At 41.6% G+C, this 22970-nt stretch overlaps 1 protein-coding gene across 2 annotated transcripts in view; it reads right to left on the bottom strand.

Moving 5' to 3' along the window:
• HS2ST1 (heparan sulfate 2-O-sulfotransferase 1) overlaps positions 1–22970 on the bottom strand; it is a 226425-nt gene that overhangs the window by 41099 nt on the left and 162356 nt on the right. For both annotated transcript variants that reach the window (XM_044001170.1, XM_044001171.1), the window contains exon 2: positions 7370–7608. In XM_044001170.1, coding sequence (XP_043857105.1) covers positions 7370–7608 — 239 coding nt within the window. The remainder of the gene's footprint in view (positions 1–7369; positions 7609–22970) is intronic.

Raw genomic sequence — 22970 nt, forward strand, 5'->3', positions numbered from 1 at the left:
GAGAAAGCATTTCTTTAGGAAATTTAATTACCTGTTCTCAGTGGGAGGAGCTGGAGACAACAAATTGGCTCATAATTGGTATCTAGGAAGTGCACACATTTCATTCCACTGCATAAACATTTATTGGGCACTTACTATGTGCACGGCACTGGGCTAGGTGTTAGGGGAGATGCAAAGCAGAACAAGCCACTCTAATCACTTGACAACATTAACCTTCCCACCACCTGAGAGACCACAGAGGCTTGCAAAGAGGCTCTAAACTTATCGACCTTGCTTTGACTGACAAGAGTACTCCCATTAAGAAGTTGTTGTGCTCCTCCATCCTTCTTCCTTTGCGACTTGCTGTATCTTGACCAGGGCTAGGCGTATGGCCACTAGGTGTGTACAGGGTGGTCCCAGTATCATTTACAGGGTGTTATAATGGGAGGGCAAGAGGGTTGTTTTACTGAAGAATATTGGCAGCAGAACATGAGGCGATTCAAAATTAAGGCCGGTGTCAGAAAGGAGCTTCTGACGGCCCCAGCTCCATGACCTGAAGCAAATAGACTGGCACACTTTTGTGATGTACTTCAAGAGCTGTGATCCTTCAGGGAGATCCATTGGGGAAAAAAGCTCATCAAATAACCTTTCCTAAATACATAAACTCCTGCGAGCTTTTGCTTTGTTTAGCAATAACAAGAGTTAACATTTATATAGTGTTTTAAGATTTTCAAAAGGGCTTTACGTGTAATCTCATCTGATCATTTAGGAAAATGTCATCTAAATGATATTAGGTTAAGACCAGTTTCCCAATGGATCAATTTCCATTACAACTAAGCATGAAAGAAGATTCTGGCATTAGCCACAATGATGTGTAGGAATGGACAATTATGGAACATATTCTTGTGGAGAGACTGAAAGATAATATAAAGACTATAATATATAGAATGATTTGGAGGAGAATGCTAAGATCACTCTCTCACAGTGAAACCATGCAAAAAGGCTGCTAAAATGAGACTGGAGGAGCAATTTCTGAATTCTTGAAGAGCAAAAACCATACTATGTAATAATACTAGGTAGTGTGCTAAGTAGATGAATGCGGAAATGACAAAGACCCAATAAAAACAAAAGCTTGTGTAACATTTCATTTCATGTGGTTTTTGTTTGTTTTGTAAAGAAATTCAAAGAAAGCAAAGACAACTTGATACTCTTTGATCAGGCTAAGACATATATTTCCCTTTTTAAAACAAATGATAAATTACCCATGGGTGTGGTTACATAGGGAATCAACTGCAATCACACCTTTACATTGTTCTGTTTAATTTTTTTGAGGCAGATGATTGATTTTGTATTTGTTCTGTTAAAGCATAATTCGCCAATTAAATCTATAAGAAAGTAGAGTTAACAGAAAGCAATTTTCAAATAATGAGACATTGATTTGTAGGAAGCAGAGGTAGTGTTATCAGTAAGTAAGTAACTCGTTTTGAAGCAGTTCCTTGTGTTTGCCACAGCTTTGAGGATCTCCTTCAATTCATTCAAAGACTATCACATGCACGGACTTCACTACTCCATTTTGGTTTTGCACCACCCCCACGTATGATCTTACATTCAAAAGGTCCAGCATCAGCCATTTGCTGAACTGAAGACTGGTCCAGTGGGGAGACCAGCTAGGAGGCTGCTTACAAGTTGTTGTTCAATCGCTTCAATCCTGTTGGACTCTTCATGACCCCATTTGAGTTTTTTGGGGCACAGATACTAAAGAAGTTTTGCCATTTCCTTTTGCAGCACATTTTACAGATGAGGAAATTGAGGCAAGCAGTGTTAAATGACTTGCCCAGGGTGACACAGCTAGTATAAGCCTGAGACCATATTTGAACTCAGGTCTTCCTGACTCCAGGCCCCTATTTACAAGAGACTAGGCAGTGGGGTGGTAGCAGTGTGAGTGGAGAATGATTCAAAAGATACTGTGGGGCAGAGGTGTCCAACACAAGGCCGGTGGGTGCCACGCTGCCCACACCACCCCCAAGTACCCCTCCCATCACCACTACTGACATCTCATTGGGAGGTAAATAAATAAAAATGCGAGAGAACACAGGTAACACTGCATTTCAAAACCAAGTCAACATGTGGTCTGCAGGGACCCTCAGGTATAGTGGCTCCTGTTTCTATCTGAGTTTGATACCAATGACTTAGAACTGAAAGAACTTCCCTGGCCACTGGCTGAAAATGGGGCGTGAAAGAGAGGGAGGGGCCCAGGATGACCCGAGAAATCAATAGAAATAGGGAAGCATCAGACAAGAGAAGCTTTGGGGAGAAGCAGAATTCAATCAACAGCAAGGTCAATGAGAGTTGACTTCAGGTGAGTTATTTTAACTCTCTGGACCTGGGGTTCCTGATCTTTAAAGTGGAATGTAATAATTCCTCTGATTAGGAAGGACTGTTTGGGTTGTCAAATAAGTGATATAAAATGAGGTAAGCAAAAGCACTTTTAAAACTCTTGAGGGTGATGTAAGTGAGGAGATGCAAAAAACCTGGGTTCAAATCCAGTCTTGTCCACTTATGGGTGTGAACTTCAACAAGTCACTTTATTCTATCATCTGTAAAATTAGAGGATAATTTGTTATCTGTAAAATTAACTTTTTTTTTTTTGGTGGGGCAATGAGGGTTAAGTGACTTGCCCAGGATCACACAGTCAAGTGTCTGAGGCCAAATTTGAACTCAGGTCCTCCTGAATCCAGGGCTAGTGCTTTATCACCTAGCTTCCCCAAAATTAACTTCTAACATCCATTCTCTCTCAACCTCCTAAGATCCTATGGATCATCTGTGCCAGCAAATTAGCTAAAGAGCAGCTAGGTGGTGCAGTGGATAGAGTGCTATGCTGGACTCATCTTCCTGAGTTCTAATCTGACCTCAAACACTTCTAGCTGTGGGACCCTGGGCTAGTTACTCAGTCCTGTTTGCTTCAGTTCCCTCATCTGTAAAATGAACTAGAGAAGGAAATGGCAAACCACCCCAGTGTCTTTGCCAAGAAAACCCCAAATGGGGTCACGAAGAGTCAGACAGGATTGAAATGACTGAACAGTAACAACCACATATTGGCTAAAAACATTTTTTGCTAAAAATCTCAAGTAGCCTGCACCCCAGGGTAAATGAGGTCATCCTTGGCCACATGTTGAAAACCTAATTCATAGAATAATTCAGAAAATACTGGCTTAATTAAATACATTTTACTTTCCCCAATTGTCAGAGAGAGAGAGAGAGAGAGAGAGAGAGAGAGAGAGAGAGAGAGAGAGAGAGAGAGAGAGAGAAAGAAGAAGAAGAAAGAAGAAGAAGAAGAAGAAGAAGAAGAAAGGGAGGGAGGGAGGGAGGGAGGGAGAGAGAGAATGAATAATGGTGGACTGCTTGAAGGTTTGTTTTTTATAGGAAAGCAAGTCCCTAAATAATGTGTTTGGTCCTTGCATGGACAAGTTTGAGCCTTCACCATTGCTGTTTGCAATGTAATTTCTTAATTTAAGATTAGCTGTTGTGTCTATAGCTCTTGACATTGTATAAAGCCCGTCCCGAAGTCATTTGTACCAATGTTTTCAAGACCAGTCTCCCAGCTGTCCCACAAAGACATAGTTGAAGTCTTGTTCTATATTCAGTTCGATTGCTTTTATGCTTCTTTCCCACTGCTCGATTTTATTTTTCTCTACAACTAACAAGCTATTGAGAGAAAAACAGAAGCTTCTTTTCAACCAAACGAAATTAGGAAAATGGATGATCACGGGATACCTATAAATGTCCTTTTCAGGCGCTTCTGTCAGTTTATGCTCCTGAGATAAAATGGCTGATGGTGCTGCCAGACAATCCACTCCAACACTGGACACACAGGGAGGATGGGGCGACGGTGAACAACAGGACGGGGTGGGGGGGGCAGGGATCTCCTAATTGTCACGCAGGCATTAGGAAAGGGCTCCTTTCGAACAAGGAGTCTGAGAAGCAGAAACTCAAATGGACTAAAACCCGGCTGAACGCCATGTAAAAACCAGATCCTTACTGCACCTCCCCTGGAGATCTGTGACGTTACACAATGTATGGTTTTGATGACCCACTTAGCTAAACAAGCTCGTGTTTCTTTTCATTGAGCAGATTTATTTGGTTTGGCAGGGGGCGGCAGATTTTGGTGATGGGGATGGGAGTGACTGGGAGCACAGTATGTGGCGGCCAAGAATAACAGGGACAGATGACACACCGTAGACAACCAGGCTTTGCCAAAACGGGTCTAGCTCCCTGTTCTGGGATGCCGCTATGCCAATCATTGGCTTCAGCATGGGGAGTGTGCTCAGGCCAAACTGGATAACAGTTCATTCTGTTATAATGGAACGATTTATAACTCTCTCTTCATACAGAGAAAATGTCATCCTAATTATAGGACTATTAAGAACAGTTTCCTAATAAGGCCGAAGACACCTGGCTCAGTCCATTTAGATAGAATGTTTCTAAATTACTCTCCATCTTCTGTCCATTCTCTTAGATAAATATTTAAGAGCATTGAAGGAAAGGGGTGGGCAGATAGGTGGTGCAACAGATAGAGCATCAGCCCTGAAATCAGGAGGACCTGAGTTCAAATCCAGCCTCAGACCCTGGGCAAGTCACTTAACCCTGACTGCCTTCCAAAAAAAGAGTACTGTAGGAAAGGAAAGGCAGTGTGGTGTAGTGGATAGAGAACCAGCCTTGGATCTTAGGCAGACTCAAGTTCAAATCCTTCCTCTGACATTCACTGGATTTGTGACTCTGGACACATCACTGAACCTCGGTGTTCTAGGCCAATGGTTTCAAACTCCAATAGAAGAGGTGAGGGGGACATTAAACAGTAAGTAATGAGCCCTGTGGGCCGCAAAACAAATAAGTTTTTAAATGTGGTATTACTTATGTTTTATCGTATTCTTATTTATTTTGTCAAAATATTTGCCAACTATATTTTAATCTGGATTATTGGCACTCAGGAGCGTTGTGGGTCACCGTTGCTCTAGGCAACCCTCAAAATTCTAAGAAGGTTCACTTGCAGAGAGGGTGCTGACCCATACTGGAAGAGGGAGTTTCCTTTCAATGAAACCTCAGTCCATATCCCCTTCTTTGGGGCATTATTCTCAAGTGAAATTGTCCAAAGAAAGGGTAAAAATGGCTTTACAGCTTTTGGTTACATCAAGCCAGATTGTGATATGGGAAGAATGAACCCATTTACTTCACTAACAATGTATATATGTCTTCTTGTAACCTATTCATCATTGGAGTCGATCATTTGTATTTATTTTGCTAGTTTGCTGGGTATAAACTGGCAACTTAAAGTCACTCAACAAATACTTATTGAATACAATGCTTTGGAAGACAACAGGTTTCTCATACTTCAATTTATTCAGGGTCTGGATGGATGACCACCTATGAGGGACAATGAAGATGGGAATGGTTCCATTTTCCAGCTACAGAAATTACATTTTCTAAGTTAATTTCAACTGAACTCTTCAGAGTGGAAGGAGTGAATTCCTGCTGAGCTATGGGTTAAATCACGTGATCTGTAAAAATCCCTTCTAATTCTGAGATTTCATGATACCATGACCCCAAAGGATTAAAAAGGTAGGATTCCTGACCTCCTGAAGCTGTGATTCATGGAAGTTACTAGAAGTTGAGCTGAGATGAATGAAGACAATTACAAGTTGGGTCATAACTACTGCACAGAATCTTCTCTCTATGCATGTTATACCTATATCCTGCAAATAAAAACTACTTAAATCATCAGTTAAGACACAATGACTTGTACCACATTCTATATCAGGTGATATCTACCTGTCTGTCTGGGCACCAGTGAAATTACTAAGCTTGGAGATGCTCATCACCAGGCTTTCCCACCTTTCTTTATCTTTTTTTTTTTTTCAGGCAATAGGGGGTTAAGTGACTTGCCCAGGGTCACACAGCTAGTGTCAAGTGTCTGAGGCCGGATTTGAACTCAGGTACTCCTGAATCCAGGGCCGGTGCTTTAACCACTGCGCCATCTAGCTGCCCTCCCCGCCCCCCCCCTTTCTTAAGGTAGCCTTCAAATGGATTAACTTATTGGCTACAACAACTCTCAAATCATTTAATCCTGTCTGCCTCAGTTTCCTCATCTACTAAATGAGCTGGAGAAGGAAATGGCAAAACCACTCCAGTGTCTCTGCCATGAAAACTCCAAAATGGCAGCAGAGAATCAGACACAGCTGAAGGGACTGAACAGCACAACAATTGGTTGTTGAATGAATGATTTGTTTTCCTTTAAGTATAATAACGAGTAAACTCTCCAGTTAAATGTCCCTTAGCAAAGCTGCACACTATTGCAGAGCACCCAAACAGAGGCTGTGTAATCCACCGGTTGTAGTCCACAAACATTATAGTTGGACACAACTGAAACAACTGAACAACACTCAAAGACCGTCAAGTTCAATAGTGTTCGGTGTAAGCCCATTTAACATAGTTATAGACCCTTGAGTTAACAGAAGACTACATTATGATGTAATTAGGAGGATGATGATAATGGTAACATAATGGGAATGTGACATCTAGACAGCTAACTGTAAAAATAATTGAGGTTGGTTAAGACCATGATGGGAAGCATTTATATAACACTGTAAGTTATGCAGCAAAGTAGCTTCTGGGTGTTATCTCATTTGATAAAACCTCCTGGAAGCCAAAGACTGGGTCATCTTTCCATCTTTATTTTCTCTATGCTTGGCGTAATGCCTTGTACCCAACGGTGCCACATAATGCTTGTGGACTAGAACCGATGAATTACAAAACCTCTATTCTGGTGGTGTGAAATCAACAGTGTGCAGCTTTGCTGAAGGAGAGGTACTGGGGGGTGAGGGGGGGTTTACTCTGCTCTTAGACTTAAAAGAAAATAATTCATTTATTCAACAAATATTTCTGTTGTGCTGTTGAGTCCTTTCAGCTGGGTCTGACTCTCAGTGGCACCATTTTGGGGTCTGCTTGGCAAAGATACTGGAGGGGTTTGCCATTTCCTTCTCTGGCTCATTTTGCAGATGAAGACACTGAGGCAAACAAGGTGAAGTGACTTGCCCAGGGTCACCCAGCTAGTGTCTGAGGCCAGATTTGAACTCATGAAGATGAGTCTTCCGGATTCCAAGCCCAGGGCTCTACGCACTGTGCCACCACTTTGCTGAACTCTACCTAGGTGCAAGGCATAGTCCCAGGCACACAGCAGGTCACAACATGGTAGCCCTTGTCCTTAAGACTTGCGGGAGCCAGAGGAGATAACAAATGTACATTTCTTCTAAATGAGAGATGCTCACTGCGAGTAGCGCTGGGTGCTAAATCCTCGAGAGCGCACGTGTCACTGGGCAGGATACCTGGAGCTCACCTGATCTTGCAGGGACATCACCGGATTATTTTTGGTGGTGTTTATGTGAAGGACGTGGTATTTATTCTTTGCACACAGGTCATAGGCAATGTTGGTAAAGGACGTGCTTGCAGTTTTAGGGACTCTGTTATAGATGATCACCGTGTCTTCCTCCTCGCCCAAAGCTGTGTCTGGCCGAGGACCGTCCATCGTATGCCTCTGCTCAATTTCGCGCACTTCATGTCTTGCAATTGCCCTTTCTGCAACAGAAAACAGACATGGAATAAGTGTTTGGGTGTCTGGAAAGAAGCGGGGACCACTGAGATTTAGTCCAAAGTACAAAAGGGAAGATGACTGTATAGAGAAGGGAGAACAATTAAACTGAATAACTTCTTTACTGACATTATCTATCATGATCTAGAATGACGTCCTAAGCATGACCTTTGGTTTTGTATCTCTTTAAAATTCTCATACACATCACCTAATCAAAAGGGCTTTAAACTCAAGAGTGAAAAAACTGCCTAAATATTAATGAACCAAAGCAGAGGCCACAGAGAGTGGCTAAAGTTTAGCAAGAGTAACAGAAGAAGGTATCAAGAAGTTCAAATGAAACAAAATCAAGAACACTGGTAGGATCGGGTAATAAAACCAATGGCTTAAAATGTTTATAGACAAATGACAAAATAGTGACCCAAGATAAATCTGAAACCTTAACAAAAGGAGGCAAGTTTGACTTCACAGGCCAACAATGGTAGAAAAAGACTTATGATTCAGATATGGCCTTGAGAAGATAAACCTTTTCAAAAGAAAGAGGTTAGTTAAAAGGTAGTTGGGGGCAGCTAGGTGGCACAGTGGATAGAGCACCAGCCCTGGAGTCAGGAGGACCTGAGTTCAAATCTGGCCTCAGATACTTGACACTTACTAGTTATGTGTGTGTGACCCCTGGGCAAATCACTTAATCCCAATTGCCTCACCAAAAAAAAAAAAAAAAATGTAGTTGGGATGGTGGTGGTGATGTGGGAGAGTAGCACCACATACTAACAAGACTAAAGAAGCATGGTAGGATGGTAGGAAGACTCTGTATGGTAGGTAACCAATGGAAGTAGAATGAGAAACATTATCAATGAGGACAACTAAAAAGAATGAAGAGATATAAGGAATTTGGGAAATGATTGCATGTGGTTAGAAGAATGATACAATACTAATACAAGACTTCAATTATCAAGACATCTGCTAAGAGTTCTCTTTCTGCCCAAAGCAGGACAATAATTTCTTAAACTGGCTTAATAGTAATCTCATCCGTCAAATTTTGGAGAAACCATTCAACATGGCAACATGACATCATGACTATTTCACAGAAATTGGAGTAGGCAAGCCCTGGGTTTGAATCCCCTCCATCCCACCATGTCCTTACTAGCTGTGTGACCAGGAGCGAGTCCCTCAACCTCTCCGTGCCTTACATTCACCTGTTGTAAAACGATGGCTTTGGACTTGATGATTTTTTAAAGTCTCTTCCAGTTCTATATCTAAGAGTCTATGATCCTCACTGAAATGAAAGAACTAATTGTCTGCTTCTGATGGAAATAATGAGAACGTTGGGAAGAAGTGACCAAATCATCTTAGAATGTGACTGAAGAGGAGAGAATCTAAAATAGAGTGTCCTGATTTCATCTAAAATTTTTGCCATGTAAATGGAGATGCTCATTTTATTTACTATTTGTTAAGTTCAGAATAAAATAAACAAATTCTTTTTTTTTTAAAGAGCAAAAAGGTAAGTAAGCAATAGTACAATTGGGGTGAATGTGAAGTTAGGTGAATGGCCAGATTCAAAGAGTAACCAACCATGAATGGTTTGATAACTGAAGATTATACTACAACCCGGTTAGTGTTCAGAAGGAACCTCATGAAACCCAACCAAGTCATTTTATAAGTGACAGAACTGAGGCCCAGTGAGGTTAAGTGATAGAATCATGGTAGATCATAGATTTTGAGCAGAACTGGGCTTCAAAGACCATATGGTTCAACCCCCTCATTTTACGGGTGAGGAAACTGGCTAAGTGACTGATCAAGGTCATAGCAAAAGTAGAAAGTGGTAGGGGCAGCTAGGTGGCGCAGTGGATAAAGCACCGGCCCTGGATTTAGGAGCACCTGAGTTCAAATCCAGCCTTAGACACTTGACACTTACTAGCTGTGTGACCTTGGACAAGTTACTTAACCCTCATTGCCCTGCAAAAAACCAAACAAACAAAAAGAAAGAAAGAAAAAGAAAAAGAAAAAAAGTGGCAGAGGAGGATCTGAACCCACATTATCTCACTCCAGACTGAGTGCTCTGGCACTGCAGTGGAGTGGTCCGGTTTTCTGAGCTCAACACTATATGGAATGACATTTTTAGCACTGATTTGATAAAAGACACATATAGCACTCTTGCATGGCAGAGACAGTCATTACTGGTAGGTAACATCAAGTGTGTAGGGTGCACACCAAGAAGCTTAAGTGGTTGGGACATTTTATGATTTTAGAGAGTTACATAAAGAGAGGCTACAGCACTGACCTGAGTAATCCCCCCCCCCGGTTTATTTTATTGGAGGGGAAAAATGAGAAAAGAAGGAGGGGACACCTAAGAAACCTGCCCTGGTTGGTGAAAATGTTACAGACATTAAGACAGGTATAGCCTGGGGCACAATCTCCCTCCACCAAAAGTGAGAAGAACAATTTAAAAGGTGTCACCAGTACTTCTCCATGTTTACTTGCAGCACACAGTGTTTGGGCAGTTTTCAATTTTCCCTAGCATTCTGCTAACCTCCCATGGCTCCTGCTCACTTACCCAAAGCCCACAGCTTCAGAAGCACCTCTGAAGTCAGATATGCAAATACCAATTTAGCCTTCAAATGAAAAGAGGATTGTCAAGCCAAGTGTACCCAGAAAGCCCTCTTAGGCTCCCACAAGCCACTTCACATGAGCAAACAATTTCTCAAACTTGAAGTCGTTCTCTAACACAGAAGGGCAACCAGCCAGAGTGGAACACACAAAACAAGTGCAAAAATGAACCAGGAATTTTGAACAAAAATAGATAAATGTTTTGGTTTGGTTTTTTGAAATATTTATTTATTTATTTTGAATTTCCCCCACCTTACATTTAAAAAACAAATTGTAACATCGATTTTTAAAACTCTGTGTTCGAAATTCTCTTCCTTCCTCCCTATCCCGCCCCCCTTAAGAACTCAAGCAATTTAATATAAGTTCTACATGTACAGTCGTGTAAAACGTAGCAGACAAAAAAACTTTAGAAAAAGGAACTAACAACAACAAAATATACTTCCATCTATATTCAGGTACCATCAGTTCTTTCTCTGTAAATAGATTGCAATTTCCTTAAGTCCTTCAGAGTTATCTTGGATCATTGTATTACTGAACAAAACTAACTCATTTGTAGCAGATCATCTTACAATATTGTTTTTATTTTGTATACAGGACATTTCACTTTGCATCAGCTCATGTAAGTCTTTTCAGGTTTTTCTGATAGCATCCTGCTCATCTTTTTTTTTTTTTTTTGTATAGTAAATTATATTGATATGGTACTTTAAAGGGAGATTTCCTTGCAAAACACCCATGAGGTTGATTAAAAAATAGGTAAGTGTTAATGGCAAAAAGTGTTTTGGGGTTTGCTGTTAACTATTTTTTTTGGCCGGGGGGAGAAGGGAGAGAAGATACAAAGGCATAGGAAGAGCAGGCAGGGCTGTCATCTGCAGGCTGGAGGGAGATGCCACATCCCTGAGCTCCCAGGTCTACTGGAGAGAGCATGGGAACAAAGATGTCCAAGTTGATTGATTAAGATGTAGCTGCCTCTCAGTCTGATTACAAATGTAAATGTGCCCTTTAAGGTTCTAAGAGGAAAAGCCACACCATTACTCTCAAATATGGCTTTGGATGTCAACACACATTTACTAAGAGTCCAAGAGCCTGGGCTAGCCTCTGAGGTATTGAAGACAAGGAAACAAAAGAAAGCAAAAGAAAAGAAGGGAAAACAATCCCTTTGCCCAAAGAGCTCGCTTCCCACAAGGGAAACGCGAGCCCTATAACAAGGTAGGGAGTAAGAAGGGCAGAAGGCAGATCGGTTGTGCTTGCTTCAATGGCCCCTGGTGGGTGATAGTGGAAAGAACCAGATGTGTTTGTTCCCAGGGATGCCCAGAAAGTTTGTTTGTCCAGGCCCGGCTGGCTTTTGTTCCTTCAACCTCAGTCTTCTTCTCCTAACTCAGACTACTGCCTCTTCTATATGTTTTGGCATTTGATGAGGAGGAGGATGTGATATTTCCAATTGTCTCAAATCAATGAAACAAGTACCCTCAAATGCATAAATCTTAATCCCTAACAGAGTTGTAAGGGGCCTGAGCGCAGGTAATCTGTCTTCCCCACGATGCCTAATTGAATAGAAATGCACTAAATGACACCTCAAGTTGGGGGAACTGCAGCTAATGGAGATCGTGCTGAGCCTGGAATCAGAAGCCCTGAGTTCAAATGCAAACACTTACTAGCTGTGTGACCTTGGGCAAGTCAATTCACCCCTGCCTGCCTGTTTCCTCAACTATAGAAAGGGAATAATAATAATAGCACCTACCACCCTAGGGTTGTCGTGAGGATCAAATGAGATATTGATAAAGTGCTTAGCATAGGGCCTGGCACATAGTAGGTGCTTCTTCCTTTTCCTTCCCCTTCATGAGTTGACATCATCTCTGCTAAGCAGTTCATTCTACAGATGAGGAAATTGAGGCCCATAGAGATCGTCTCTCATAAGCACTGTGGAACTGGATACATAGCAAAGCCTGGACGAAAGCGCTGTGAAGCCCATTCTCAGTTTAATTTCCTAGGAAAATTCTATCCACAAACGACTGACCTCACCTCCTCAGCTTCTACTTTGGACAGAAGGTCCAAGCGATGAATAAACATCTTCCAGTGGTGCTGAAATTCAGCACCATGTCTGTCCTTCAGGAGAAGGACTTCTGAAAACTAGGCCTGCTGACCTGTTACTTCACAAGGCTTACGTGTCCGATCTACAGCGATCTGTGAATGCTTCTTCAAGAGAAAACACTGTGATATTATAACCATCTATCTACCCTTAGAGCTGGTGCCATAATGATTCAATTCACCGAGTATGTATTGAGTGTGCCAATGAACAGTAGATACATAATTAAAAAAAAAAATTCCCAAACCCCTCTAGATATTTACAGCATGAGGTAGTTCTGATATTACAGCTACTACATACTGCTTTTCCTACTAAAGGGACAAAGCAATGTTGGTGGCAGCTGACAGACAGAGCCTCTCCTAGAGCAGCCCAGATGGGCGTGAAATTGCCTTTAAACGATTCATGTAACTCTCAATTGACGATTCAGAATCCAGTCTTGCCCATTTGTCTAAGATGAGGGATTGAAAAAAAAAATCATGTGGGGTTTCATAAACGGCGAAGCCAATTTAGACTTCAGGGGATGTGTGACAAAAGGTCAACTGCAATTTAAATCATTTTTTAATAATGACTTCATCTGCTTGTAAAACTGTGCATGCTCTAATAAATATTTTCAAAATGATGACTTTAGAACTATGCATCCAACTCTTGGAATAAAAGTATCAAATAAAAAAGTATCACAAAACAGGAAGCCCCCCCCCCTTTTAACTGAGAACTTGCGGCAACTAATGTGGTTAAAAAAACAAAACCAGAAAAACCCTGGTGCACAAAGTAATACACCTGTTAAAATTGATCACTATGCTTGGTTTAGCACACTCTTTAATGTAATGTTTGTTCTCCAGTAAAGTTTGGATCTTTTCCTTCAATAACATAATACTATATGCACAATTAAAGTTCTGGGTAATTACTAAGTCCTTACTGCTACAGTGCCTTTGTTCAGTGTCTTCTCACAGACATTAGATAAGGATATGAATTATTATTATTATTATTTAATGAGGAAGTTTGGAAATGTCATCTTAGGAAAGTTAAGGCTCTTTTTATTAGATGAGGATAAAAATTTTATTTCATTTCCACAAAGAAAAGAAATAAAATGACTAATAGACCTAGATGAATATAATAGTCTTATTGCTACATCAGCAAACTGTTGGCAGGTTTGGTAAGGGTTTCATTTCCATTACAGTAGAGGCTCTCATAATCCTTGGAAGACAGCAGGAACTCTGCCCCGCCCCTGATATCAGGGGGTCACTTAGGGGAAAAGATTGCTTTATTGGGATTACAGGACTTGGGTTCAAATCAGCCCCCCCCAACTGAATTTCTGTTTATTCATCTCTAAATGAAGAGTTTGGTGCAGATGAACTCAAAAGCATACCTTCCGGTTCTAAATCTGTGACCCTACTGTCATTTAGCTAGCCCATCAGGCTTCATGGTAAACAGAAAAATGACACACACTGATAATCCATTATTTTCTCCAGTGACGATGCCTGAAAAACAGTGATGGTGTTTGTCAACATATCCATGTACTTGGTCAGTATTCACTGGTTCTAATTCTTTTTCTCCAAGTTGTTATACATTCTTTTACTAGAGTGTCTCTGGAGTTTCTTGAATCTTTGGGGACTATTTCGTTACCAACTTTACAGATAATGTATTAATTACCCAAAGTGGAATTTAAGCAATTGATTCTCTTTTTGGGGGGTGGGGGTGAGGCAATTGAGGTTAAGTGACTTGCCCAGCATCACATAGCTAGTAAGTGTTAAGTGTCTGAGGCTGGATTTGAACTCAGGTCCCCCTGACTCCAGGGCCGGTGCCACCTAGCTGCCCCCCAACTGACTCTTAATACTCCAAATTTGGAAGTAACTTTTCTTTATGTTGAAGTCATAAACTATAAACAAAGCATAATTCAAGCTAGTTCTATTTTTTTTTTTAACATATGGCTTATGAGTAAAATAGATGAGAACATACTCTAGGGTTTATGAACTGGGGAGTACCTAGCAACAGTGGCAGGGTCCTTGAAGGGGCAGGGGATGGCTCTTGTAAGCAATATTGGTGTAGGAAGACAATCCTGCAGGCCTGGGGTCTTTGGACTGATATATAGTTCAGCCACTTAATGAGCACAAACAATTCACTTAGCCTTAGAAGGCCTCATTCATTAGTTTCCTCATCCATGAAGGCTTCCTCTAGTTCTATAGGACAGCTAGGTGGCACCATAGTGCACAGAGTGCTGGGGCAGGAGCCAGGAAAACTCATCTTCCTGAGTTCAAATCCAGCCTCAGACACTGCCTAGCTGTATGACCCTAAGCAAGTCACTTAACCCTGTTTGCCTCAGTTTCCTCATCTGTAGTATAGAGAAGGAAATGGCAAACCACTCCAGTATATCTGCCAAGAAAACCCCAAATGAGATCACGAAGAGTCAGACATGACTGAAAAACACCCGAACAACAAATCTAGCTCTACAGATCCAATTTCATTGGTTTTCTGTCTTCTCCTTTAAGACAATGTGGCATTGGGGGCGGCTAGGTGGCGCAGTGGATAAAGCACCGGCCCTGGATTCAGGAGTACCTGAGTTCAAATCTGGCCTCAGACACTTAACACTTACTAGCTGTGTGACCATGGGCAAGTCACTTAACCCCCATTGCCCTGCAAAAAAAAAAAAAAAGACAATGTGGCATCTCCCAAGTACAACAGACAAATGGTTGCAATGTTATATCTCTTCACTGGCTTCCCTGAAACTATTTTATGCCTAAGAGTTGGTGATGTTTCATAAGGATATCAAGATTGCCAGAGCCTTTGAAAAGACCTTTGACAAAAGCCATCTTAACTATCAAAGGTGCTTTGTTGAGACATAACATTTATATCTCTACACAGAATAATGTAAAATAAATAGGGGCATAAAGGAATAAGCCATTCGACATCAGTGGATGTTAATAGGCACGTTAGCTGTTCACTATAAAATGCAGACTGGGGGAAAATGAGGATGGATGGAGTGGGAGGCATGACGCATTTGGGAGCCTCAGATTCATGATGTGACTGCGCTCAGCAGCTCGTGTCGACACTTTCCATCCCACCCCAAATGGCAAGGGATCAGCGTATTCTGCTCATGTTTGATGAAGGGCTGAAACACTGCCATTAGGAGAAATTCTATACAAAAGAAAATTATTCTTATTGCTCTTCAATGTACAGTGGCTCTAACCTAAAGAACAGCCTAGGCATGTATGGAATTTTAATATCTCTCCCCTTTCAATGATAGATTCAGTTTCATTATTAATTCATTCAACTGAACAGTTCAACAAGCACTAAATAACTGCCTACTGTGAATGATACACTGTGCTATGTCTGGGTGCTAAGGGTAAAGATCAACAGAAAAACAATATTTATCTCAAGGAGTTTCCATGCTGTCAAGCATGGGATTTATGAGATAGGAAGAGTAGAAGAGTATTCATTAGGGGGATAAAACTTTTCATGGATAGCAACACCTAAGCATGAGCCACGAAGGAAGATGAGAGTTTAAAAAGGGGAGCTGAGAAGGTGGGGCAGGCAGGAAGGCAGAGGCAGCCTGCGTGTAAAGGCTTAGAGTCCAGAGTTGACAAGCAGGTATGTGCCAGGAACTGTGCTAAGTGTTGGGAATACAAACACAAGCTAAAAGATCCACAGTTCCTGTCTTCGAGCAACTTACATTTTACAGGGGCAAGGTAACTCATAGAAAGAAGCTGAAAAAGTGGGTGGGTAAGATAAAGGTAGCCAGTGTGGAGGCGGTTCTGAGAGGAAGAGGCTGGAGGGAATTCCAGGGCTGATGTGACTTTCCAAGATGAAGAGGGGGGAGATAACATGGACAAGAGTTTGCCTCAAACACTGAGTGTGTGACGGGGAATAATATGAAATAAATCTGGACAGGTAGGCTCGAGGAAGATTGCTAAGTGAGGGCATCTGAAAGCTATCTTGGAGACCATGGATACCCAATGCAGGCTGAACAGGAGAGTGAGCTCTTGGACTTGTGAATTAAGAAAATTCTTTTGACAGCTACGTGACGGATGGCTACGGGAGGGGAGTAAGAGGGGCCAGAAGCAGGGAAATGAGTGAGAAAGCTGCAGCACTAGTTTGAATAAGAGGAGAGAGCTGGGCCATCACCAGTCATCTTGACTCTTGTCTCGCCACTACTGGACTCTGATGCTGATGACTTTGAGCAGCTCTGCCTCACTTAAATCCAATTCCTTCAAACGGTCTCTTTGAGAACAAAGGACAAACGACAACAAAAGGAGAGATGAGTGGTGGCTTTGTGAGGAGAAGGGGTTGGATACAAGAGCTGTGGTGGAGGTCGGGTTGTTCATTAAGATCTGGCAACTAACTAACTGGATATGGGGAAGAGAGAGGCAAGAATGGAGGGTGATACCCAAGTTGTGCACCCGGGTAGCTAGAAGAACAGTGGTACCCTCAAGAAGAAAAAAAGGAACATGTTACACAGTGAAGGAAGTGGCGGGCTTGGGTTAGGAAGATATGAGTCTGGATCCTGTCTCTGAAATTTACTAGCTGTGTGACCACGGGAAAGTCACTTATAACTCCTGTGAACTACAGATGGGGATAAATACCTATCACACCTACAGGCAGCTAGGTGGCACAGCAGAAATAGCTACACCTAGAATAACTTAAAGATCTTTTTTTTTTTGGGGGGGGGACAGGGCAATGGGGGTTAAGTGACTTGCCCAGGGTCACACAGCTAATAAGTGTCAAGTGTCTGAGGCTGGATTTGAACTCAGGTCCTCCTGAATCCAGAGCTGGTGCTTTATCCACTGCATCACCTAGCTGCCCCTGGACCTAGAATAAGTTAGGAAGGCTTGAAATCCAGTCTAAAATGCTTCCTAGTTGTGTGATTCTGGGCAAATCATGTAACTTCAGTCTAGCTATTTCCTTATGCATATCCTCAGGGAGATAATAGCATCTAAGGCTCAAAAGGGGTCATATTTGTAAAGTGTTTTGTAAATCTTAAATGTTATATAAATGTTCACGAGCTATTATTAGTATTATCATAGATTGCAATAATACATAATTATCATCATCGATTATGTCCCAATTAGTTTGAATGGCGAATCCCCTGGAGTGGTTGCATGTATCCACATTCACACCATTTGAAGTTATAATGATATAAGTGATAGTCACTAGCTCCAACCTAATGGAAATATACAGGGTTGCTATGAATGATAGAACCACGACAGGGGACTCATTATTTGAACCCATCCTGACCTGGCTGTGGTCACAAGGTTGTAATCAGGCTCAAAAGCGATGATGTATTTTTCAAAATTCTTTGTAAACACTCAAAGTGCTCCATACACATAAGCTCTCATCATTATTAGGAAAGTTGGAGAGGGCTGGTTTAGGGGAGAAGAGCGTTCTGTGTTGGACATGTTGACTCTGAGATGCCCATCGCTGGGTGGAGACATTCAGCAGGCAGCTGGTGATGTGGTGCTGGGGCTGAGAGAGAGATTAAGGTTAGAGAGGTACACGTACGCAAACACACCTGGGAGTCATCTTCATGGATTGAATCTTTAGTCTACCGAAACGATAAAAATTAAGAACTAGCCTGTGGGTTATTTTATTTTACAAAGGCTATTATTGTGAAGGTGAAAAATTAGCAATTTAACTTTAAAGAGTGAAATTGCCCAAAGATGCTTAAAGGCCACATTTTTATTGATTAGACTTTTGTACTTACTTCAACAAAAATAATGCCAAGTCAATTAAATTGAAAACCCCTGAATTCCTTTAGTCCCCCAAAAGATAGCTAGGAAGGCAAGGATCAGTTCTGTAAGTACAGTTACTCACTGATAACTTGAACCTTAATAAAGTACTGGCTACTAGTGACTACCTAAGTATTTAACAGGAATTCCCCCAAATTCAGAAAACATAAGAATCTACACAGGATCTAAATCTACCTAGTTCTATTTTTACCTCCTTCTCTATCACCTGCATACTTGTATAAATTTTTCCTACATATACATACTTCATGAGAAGTATACCTTCATCAACAAGCATGGGGTCACAAATACAAAAGTGAAATAAGCCTCTGCCTTTAATGGGCTTACATTCTGCATGACAGAAAATAAAAAGCTTAATATACATGGATAGTTTATAAAGAATCTACTATTCACTTGAATCAAGCAAAGTAAAAACCCTAAAATGAGCCAACTTTATTTTTTAGCTTTGTCTTAACTGGTGAACTGTTTTGAAAAACAGTTTAAACTATGTTACCTGATAGGGAAACGATTATAATCATACTGCAGCAATCCAGTGCACACTAATATTTATTTATGTCTCCCGAGATATCTACAATGAAGGAATACAAGTTCTATTTTACTTGCTATCAAACGGGTTATGCTTTTTTGTTGATAAGCATTTTAAAATACTAAGCTCTTAAATAAGATACATTTTCAAGGATTTATCAATCTCAACAGCCCTTTGGTGTCCTCTGAGATATTCAGTCTTTCTTTACTTCCTTGAGTAAGATAGAGTGAGCAGGCTAATAGCTAAATATCATGTGTCAGAGAAGACAAAGCAAAGGTAGGAATATTCTTTCTTCTACTGAATGAGAAGATTTAAATTTTTAAGTAGGAAATTGATGAAAATCCTTCAGGTAAAATGTCAGTCACTCAACATAACCTGAGGGAAAACGACTTAATTCAAACCTTGAAGGAGGAGTTTAGAATCTTGGAGAAGGGATGAGACATGTACAGTTACAAGAGACATTTGAATATATGGATAGCTGGTAGCCTGGGAGGGATTGAAGGCAGCTGAATCACAGAGAAGGTGATCCTGAGTTTTGCCTCCAAGGAAGGAAAGAATTTGAGTAGAAGTTTACTCCCCTCTTACTGCTCTTTTCCCTCTCTCCTGCCATCCTCTCTCCAGAACTCATTTTTTTTAAAAGAAATTTTGCAGGGCAATGAGGGTTAAGTGACTTGCCCAGGGTCACACAGCTAGTAAGTGTCAAGTGTCTGAGTTCACATTTGAACTCAGGTCCTCCTGAATCCAGGGCCAGTGCTTTATCCACTGTGCCACCTAGCTGCCCCCTCCAGAACTTATTTTTGTTCTGTCCCAAACCCACCTGCCTTCTGACCTTCCTTGTTACTGTCCAGGGCAGCAACAACCTCCCAGTCACCACCACTTACAACCTATGTCCTTCATCCTCACTCCTTGCACATCCACTCTCTCCATTTCCAATCCGTTGCCAAGGCTTGCCATTTTTACTATCATGACTTTTCTGATATAAGCTCCCTTTTCTTCTCTGACACAGGCTTTCGTCCCCTCATCCCCAGACTACTGCAGCAGCTTTCTGGGTTGGTCTCCCTGACTAGGGAAGGTCTCTCCTCACTCTAGTCCATTCACCACTCAGCACTCAAATTGATCTCCCTACTGTACAAATCTGAATGTTTCACCCCACCCCCTGTCCCCAGTAAACTCCAGGGGCTCCTTATCACCTCCAGGATCAAAGTCCTTTATAACCTGGTTCCCTCCTACTTTTCCAGTCTTCTTCTTTTTTTTTTTTGGGGGGGGGCAATGGGGGTTAAGTGACTTGCCCAGGGTCACACAGCTAGTAAGTGTCAAGTGTCTGAGGCTGGATTTGAACTCAGGTCCTCCTGAATTCAGGGCCAGTGCATTATCTACTGCGCCACCTAGCTGCCCCCCTTTTCCAGTCTTTTTAAACCTTTCTCTTCCCACACACCCCATGTTCCCACAACACTGGCTTCCTTGCTCTTTCCTGCCATGTATGCCTCCCCAACTCTGGGAATTTTCACTGACTATCCAGCATGTCTGGAATTCTCTCCCTCCTCTTCCTTCTCCCCAGCCTCCTTCAAGTCCCAGCTAAAACTCCACCTTCTGGAAGGCGACTCTCTCCCTCCCTTTAATGCTAATGTCTTCCCTCGGTTGAATGAGTCCAATTTATCCTGTATATACCTTATCTGTATGTAATGGCTCAGGTTGTTTCCTTCATCAGACTGTGAACTTCTTCAAAGTAGGGGCGATTTTTAACCTTTCCTTGTATCCCCAAAACTCAGTGCCTGGCCCCTAGTAGCAACTGAATAAATACCTGGGGACTCAAGCCTGTGGTAGCAGTGGCAATTGTACAATTGGAATACCGGGGAAAGGTTGAAAGTGGAGATGGAGGTTTGAAAGGCATTCCGAGAGGGGAAAACTGAAGTAAAACAAGGGAAGAGGCTTCCAGAAGAACTTGTGCCTAAGGGGAAGAGAGGACAGCCCCAGACACTGGGTCACACTCAGGAGATGGGAAAATGATGACCTCATGAAGGTCAAGGATGACTACTGAGACGACACTGCCAGAGTTCATCTACTGATTCTACTGGTCAGTCACTTAAGACTATTACTCAACCCTGTCTTTAGCCCCTAAGAGTTACTGTCCCCCCTAAACATCTTTTGCCTTCACAATAAAAGTGGCCAATTTGATTTCCTCCCGCACGCTGCTACTAGGAGGATTGTTGTCCCATTTCCGGGTAGTTTCTGTGATCCTTTTCTACCAAAGACATTTTTATTCTCCAGTGATCTTTTTATACCTAAAGGGACACTGCCCTTTCTAAGTTGGCTTTACATTTCTATCTGCCTACAGCCTCCGGGATGGTCCAAATTTGCTTCAAAAACTCAACATATCCAAACCTCTCCTAGAAGATGTTTCTCGCTCTAAATTTCCTGCTGGTTTTTTTTTTTTTTTTGATTGACACGACCATTAGCTTAGCCCTGCAACATGCACACATCTAGCTAGTTGGGCCTGGCACAAAGCAGGCTTTTAGAAGACGTCCTATATGCAGGGTTCAAGCCTTGTCTCTGACATGTACCATCCAGGGGATCATGGATAAATTATTTAGCCTCTCTGAGCTCTGGGCAGCTTCCTAAGAAAATAAGTTATACTTAATTTTTAAAGGGAGTTTCCCCATGAGAATATATCCTACACCCATTCAATCATAGGTTTTAATAAAAATATAAACAAACCTGATTGTTTAAAAAAAAAAGCAGGCACTTAATAAATGTTGGTCGATTAGTTGTCACATCATGCTAACTCTGCTTTGGTAAAATGAAGACATGGCCTAAGCAATGTCTAAGATCTCTCACTATTAGATCCCATGATTTTTTCCCTTTACCTATTCCTATCCCCCTCAGTCTATTCAAGGATACATGTACTGCTAGCAGCTCAGAATCAGAAAAAGAAACACCAGGAAAAGGAAGTCACTATATATTCTGGAGCAATAACAATAATAGTTAACATTGATATAGGCTTATTAAATCCTAGGCACAGAGCTAAGCACTTTGCAATTGGTATCTAGTTTGAGCCTCACAACAATCCTGGGTGGTAGGTGCTATGCCCATTTTTACACATGAGGAAACTGAGACAGCTAGATGTTGGGTGACTTGCCCAAGGTCACACAGCTAGTAAGTGTCTGAGGCCAGATGTGAACTCAGATTTTCCTGATTCCAGGCCAAGCACTCAATCTCCAGAGAATACCTAGGTGACTAAGATTCAGGTGTATTTGTGATGTGTTAAAATGGATATAGCTATTTTCAGGTTGTCTCTTCTATTAGAATGTAAGCTCCTTGAAGGAGGGGCTGTTTTTATTCTCTGATTCCCTGGTGCTTTAGCAGAGTGCCATATTAAGTTCTTAATAATGCTGCCTGGGGCAGCTAGGTGGCACAGTGGGTAAAGCACTAGCACTGGATTCAGGAGGACCTGAGTTCAAATCTGTCCTCAGACACTTGGCACTTACTAGCTGTGTGACCCTGGGAAAGTCACTTAACCCCCATTGCCCTACTACTACTACTACTACTACTACTACTACCACTACTACTACTACTACTACTACTACTACTAATAATAATGCTGGCTGGGTAAATAAAGGATATTAAAAGATCTCTGATAGGCTTTTTAAAGGAAAGCAAAATAAACTATGTTTAAACTTTCTGGCCTGAGCTACTATTAACACCAAAGGCCGGACCAAGGCCATTACCTAGGAAATGTGCAAGAGAAGGGGAGCAGTATTATAAGAACCAAAGAACATGGGGCCTGTCCATGGCAGCCTCCTTACCTTCCTTTATGATTTCCTGCAGCTGCTATTTCCTTGCTTCCTAGAATCATTTCTCACTCTGTGAAATTGATGCCCATGTAGAAAGTCACATGATTCCTGTTACACATACACGCATACTAGTCATTACCACCTGAATCATATTGCACCACACACCTCTCGACACTCTGACCTCTTTGCCAAATGACAATTATGTGTTTTGATTCCATGAGATTAAAAGTGTTGCATAAAGTAAAAGAAAATATGTGTAGCTGTGTGTCCTTTATGTATCTATGTGTATAATAACATGATAATGGGGATAATTGACATTTTTATTGTTTTAAGATTTGCCAAGTGCTTTATCTATACTAGATCACTGCTACCATATGAAGTAGGTACCACCCTCAATTTACCGATGAGGACAGGTGGCAAAACTTGCCTATGGTCACACAGGAAGTGCTGGGGTGGGATCCAAACCCAGGTTTCTCCTGAATTTCCATGTATCATGTCTTCTCCTCCACCACACTGAATTCTAACTACACAACTTTTCTTTGAGTGAAATCTACTGATTTAATGCACATAGGGAACTTCTGTGGCAGAAACTCTTTACACCAATGGA

This window comes from Dromiciops gliroides, chromosome 4 (genome assembly GCF_019393635.1).
Source record: "Dromiciops gliroides isolate mDroGli1 chromosome 4, mDroGli1.pri, whole genome shotgun sequence".
Classification (NCBI taxonomy): domain Eukaryota; kingdom Metazoa; phylum Chordata; class Mammalia; order Microbiotheria; family Microbiotheriidae; genus Dromiciops; species Dromiciops gliroides.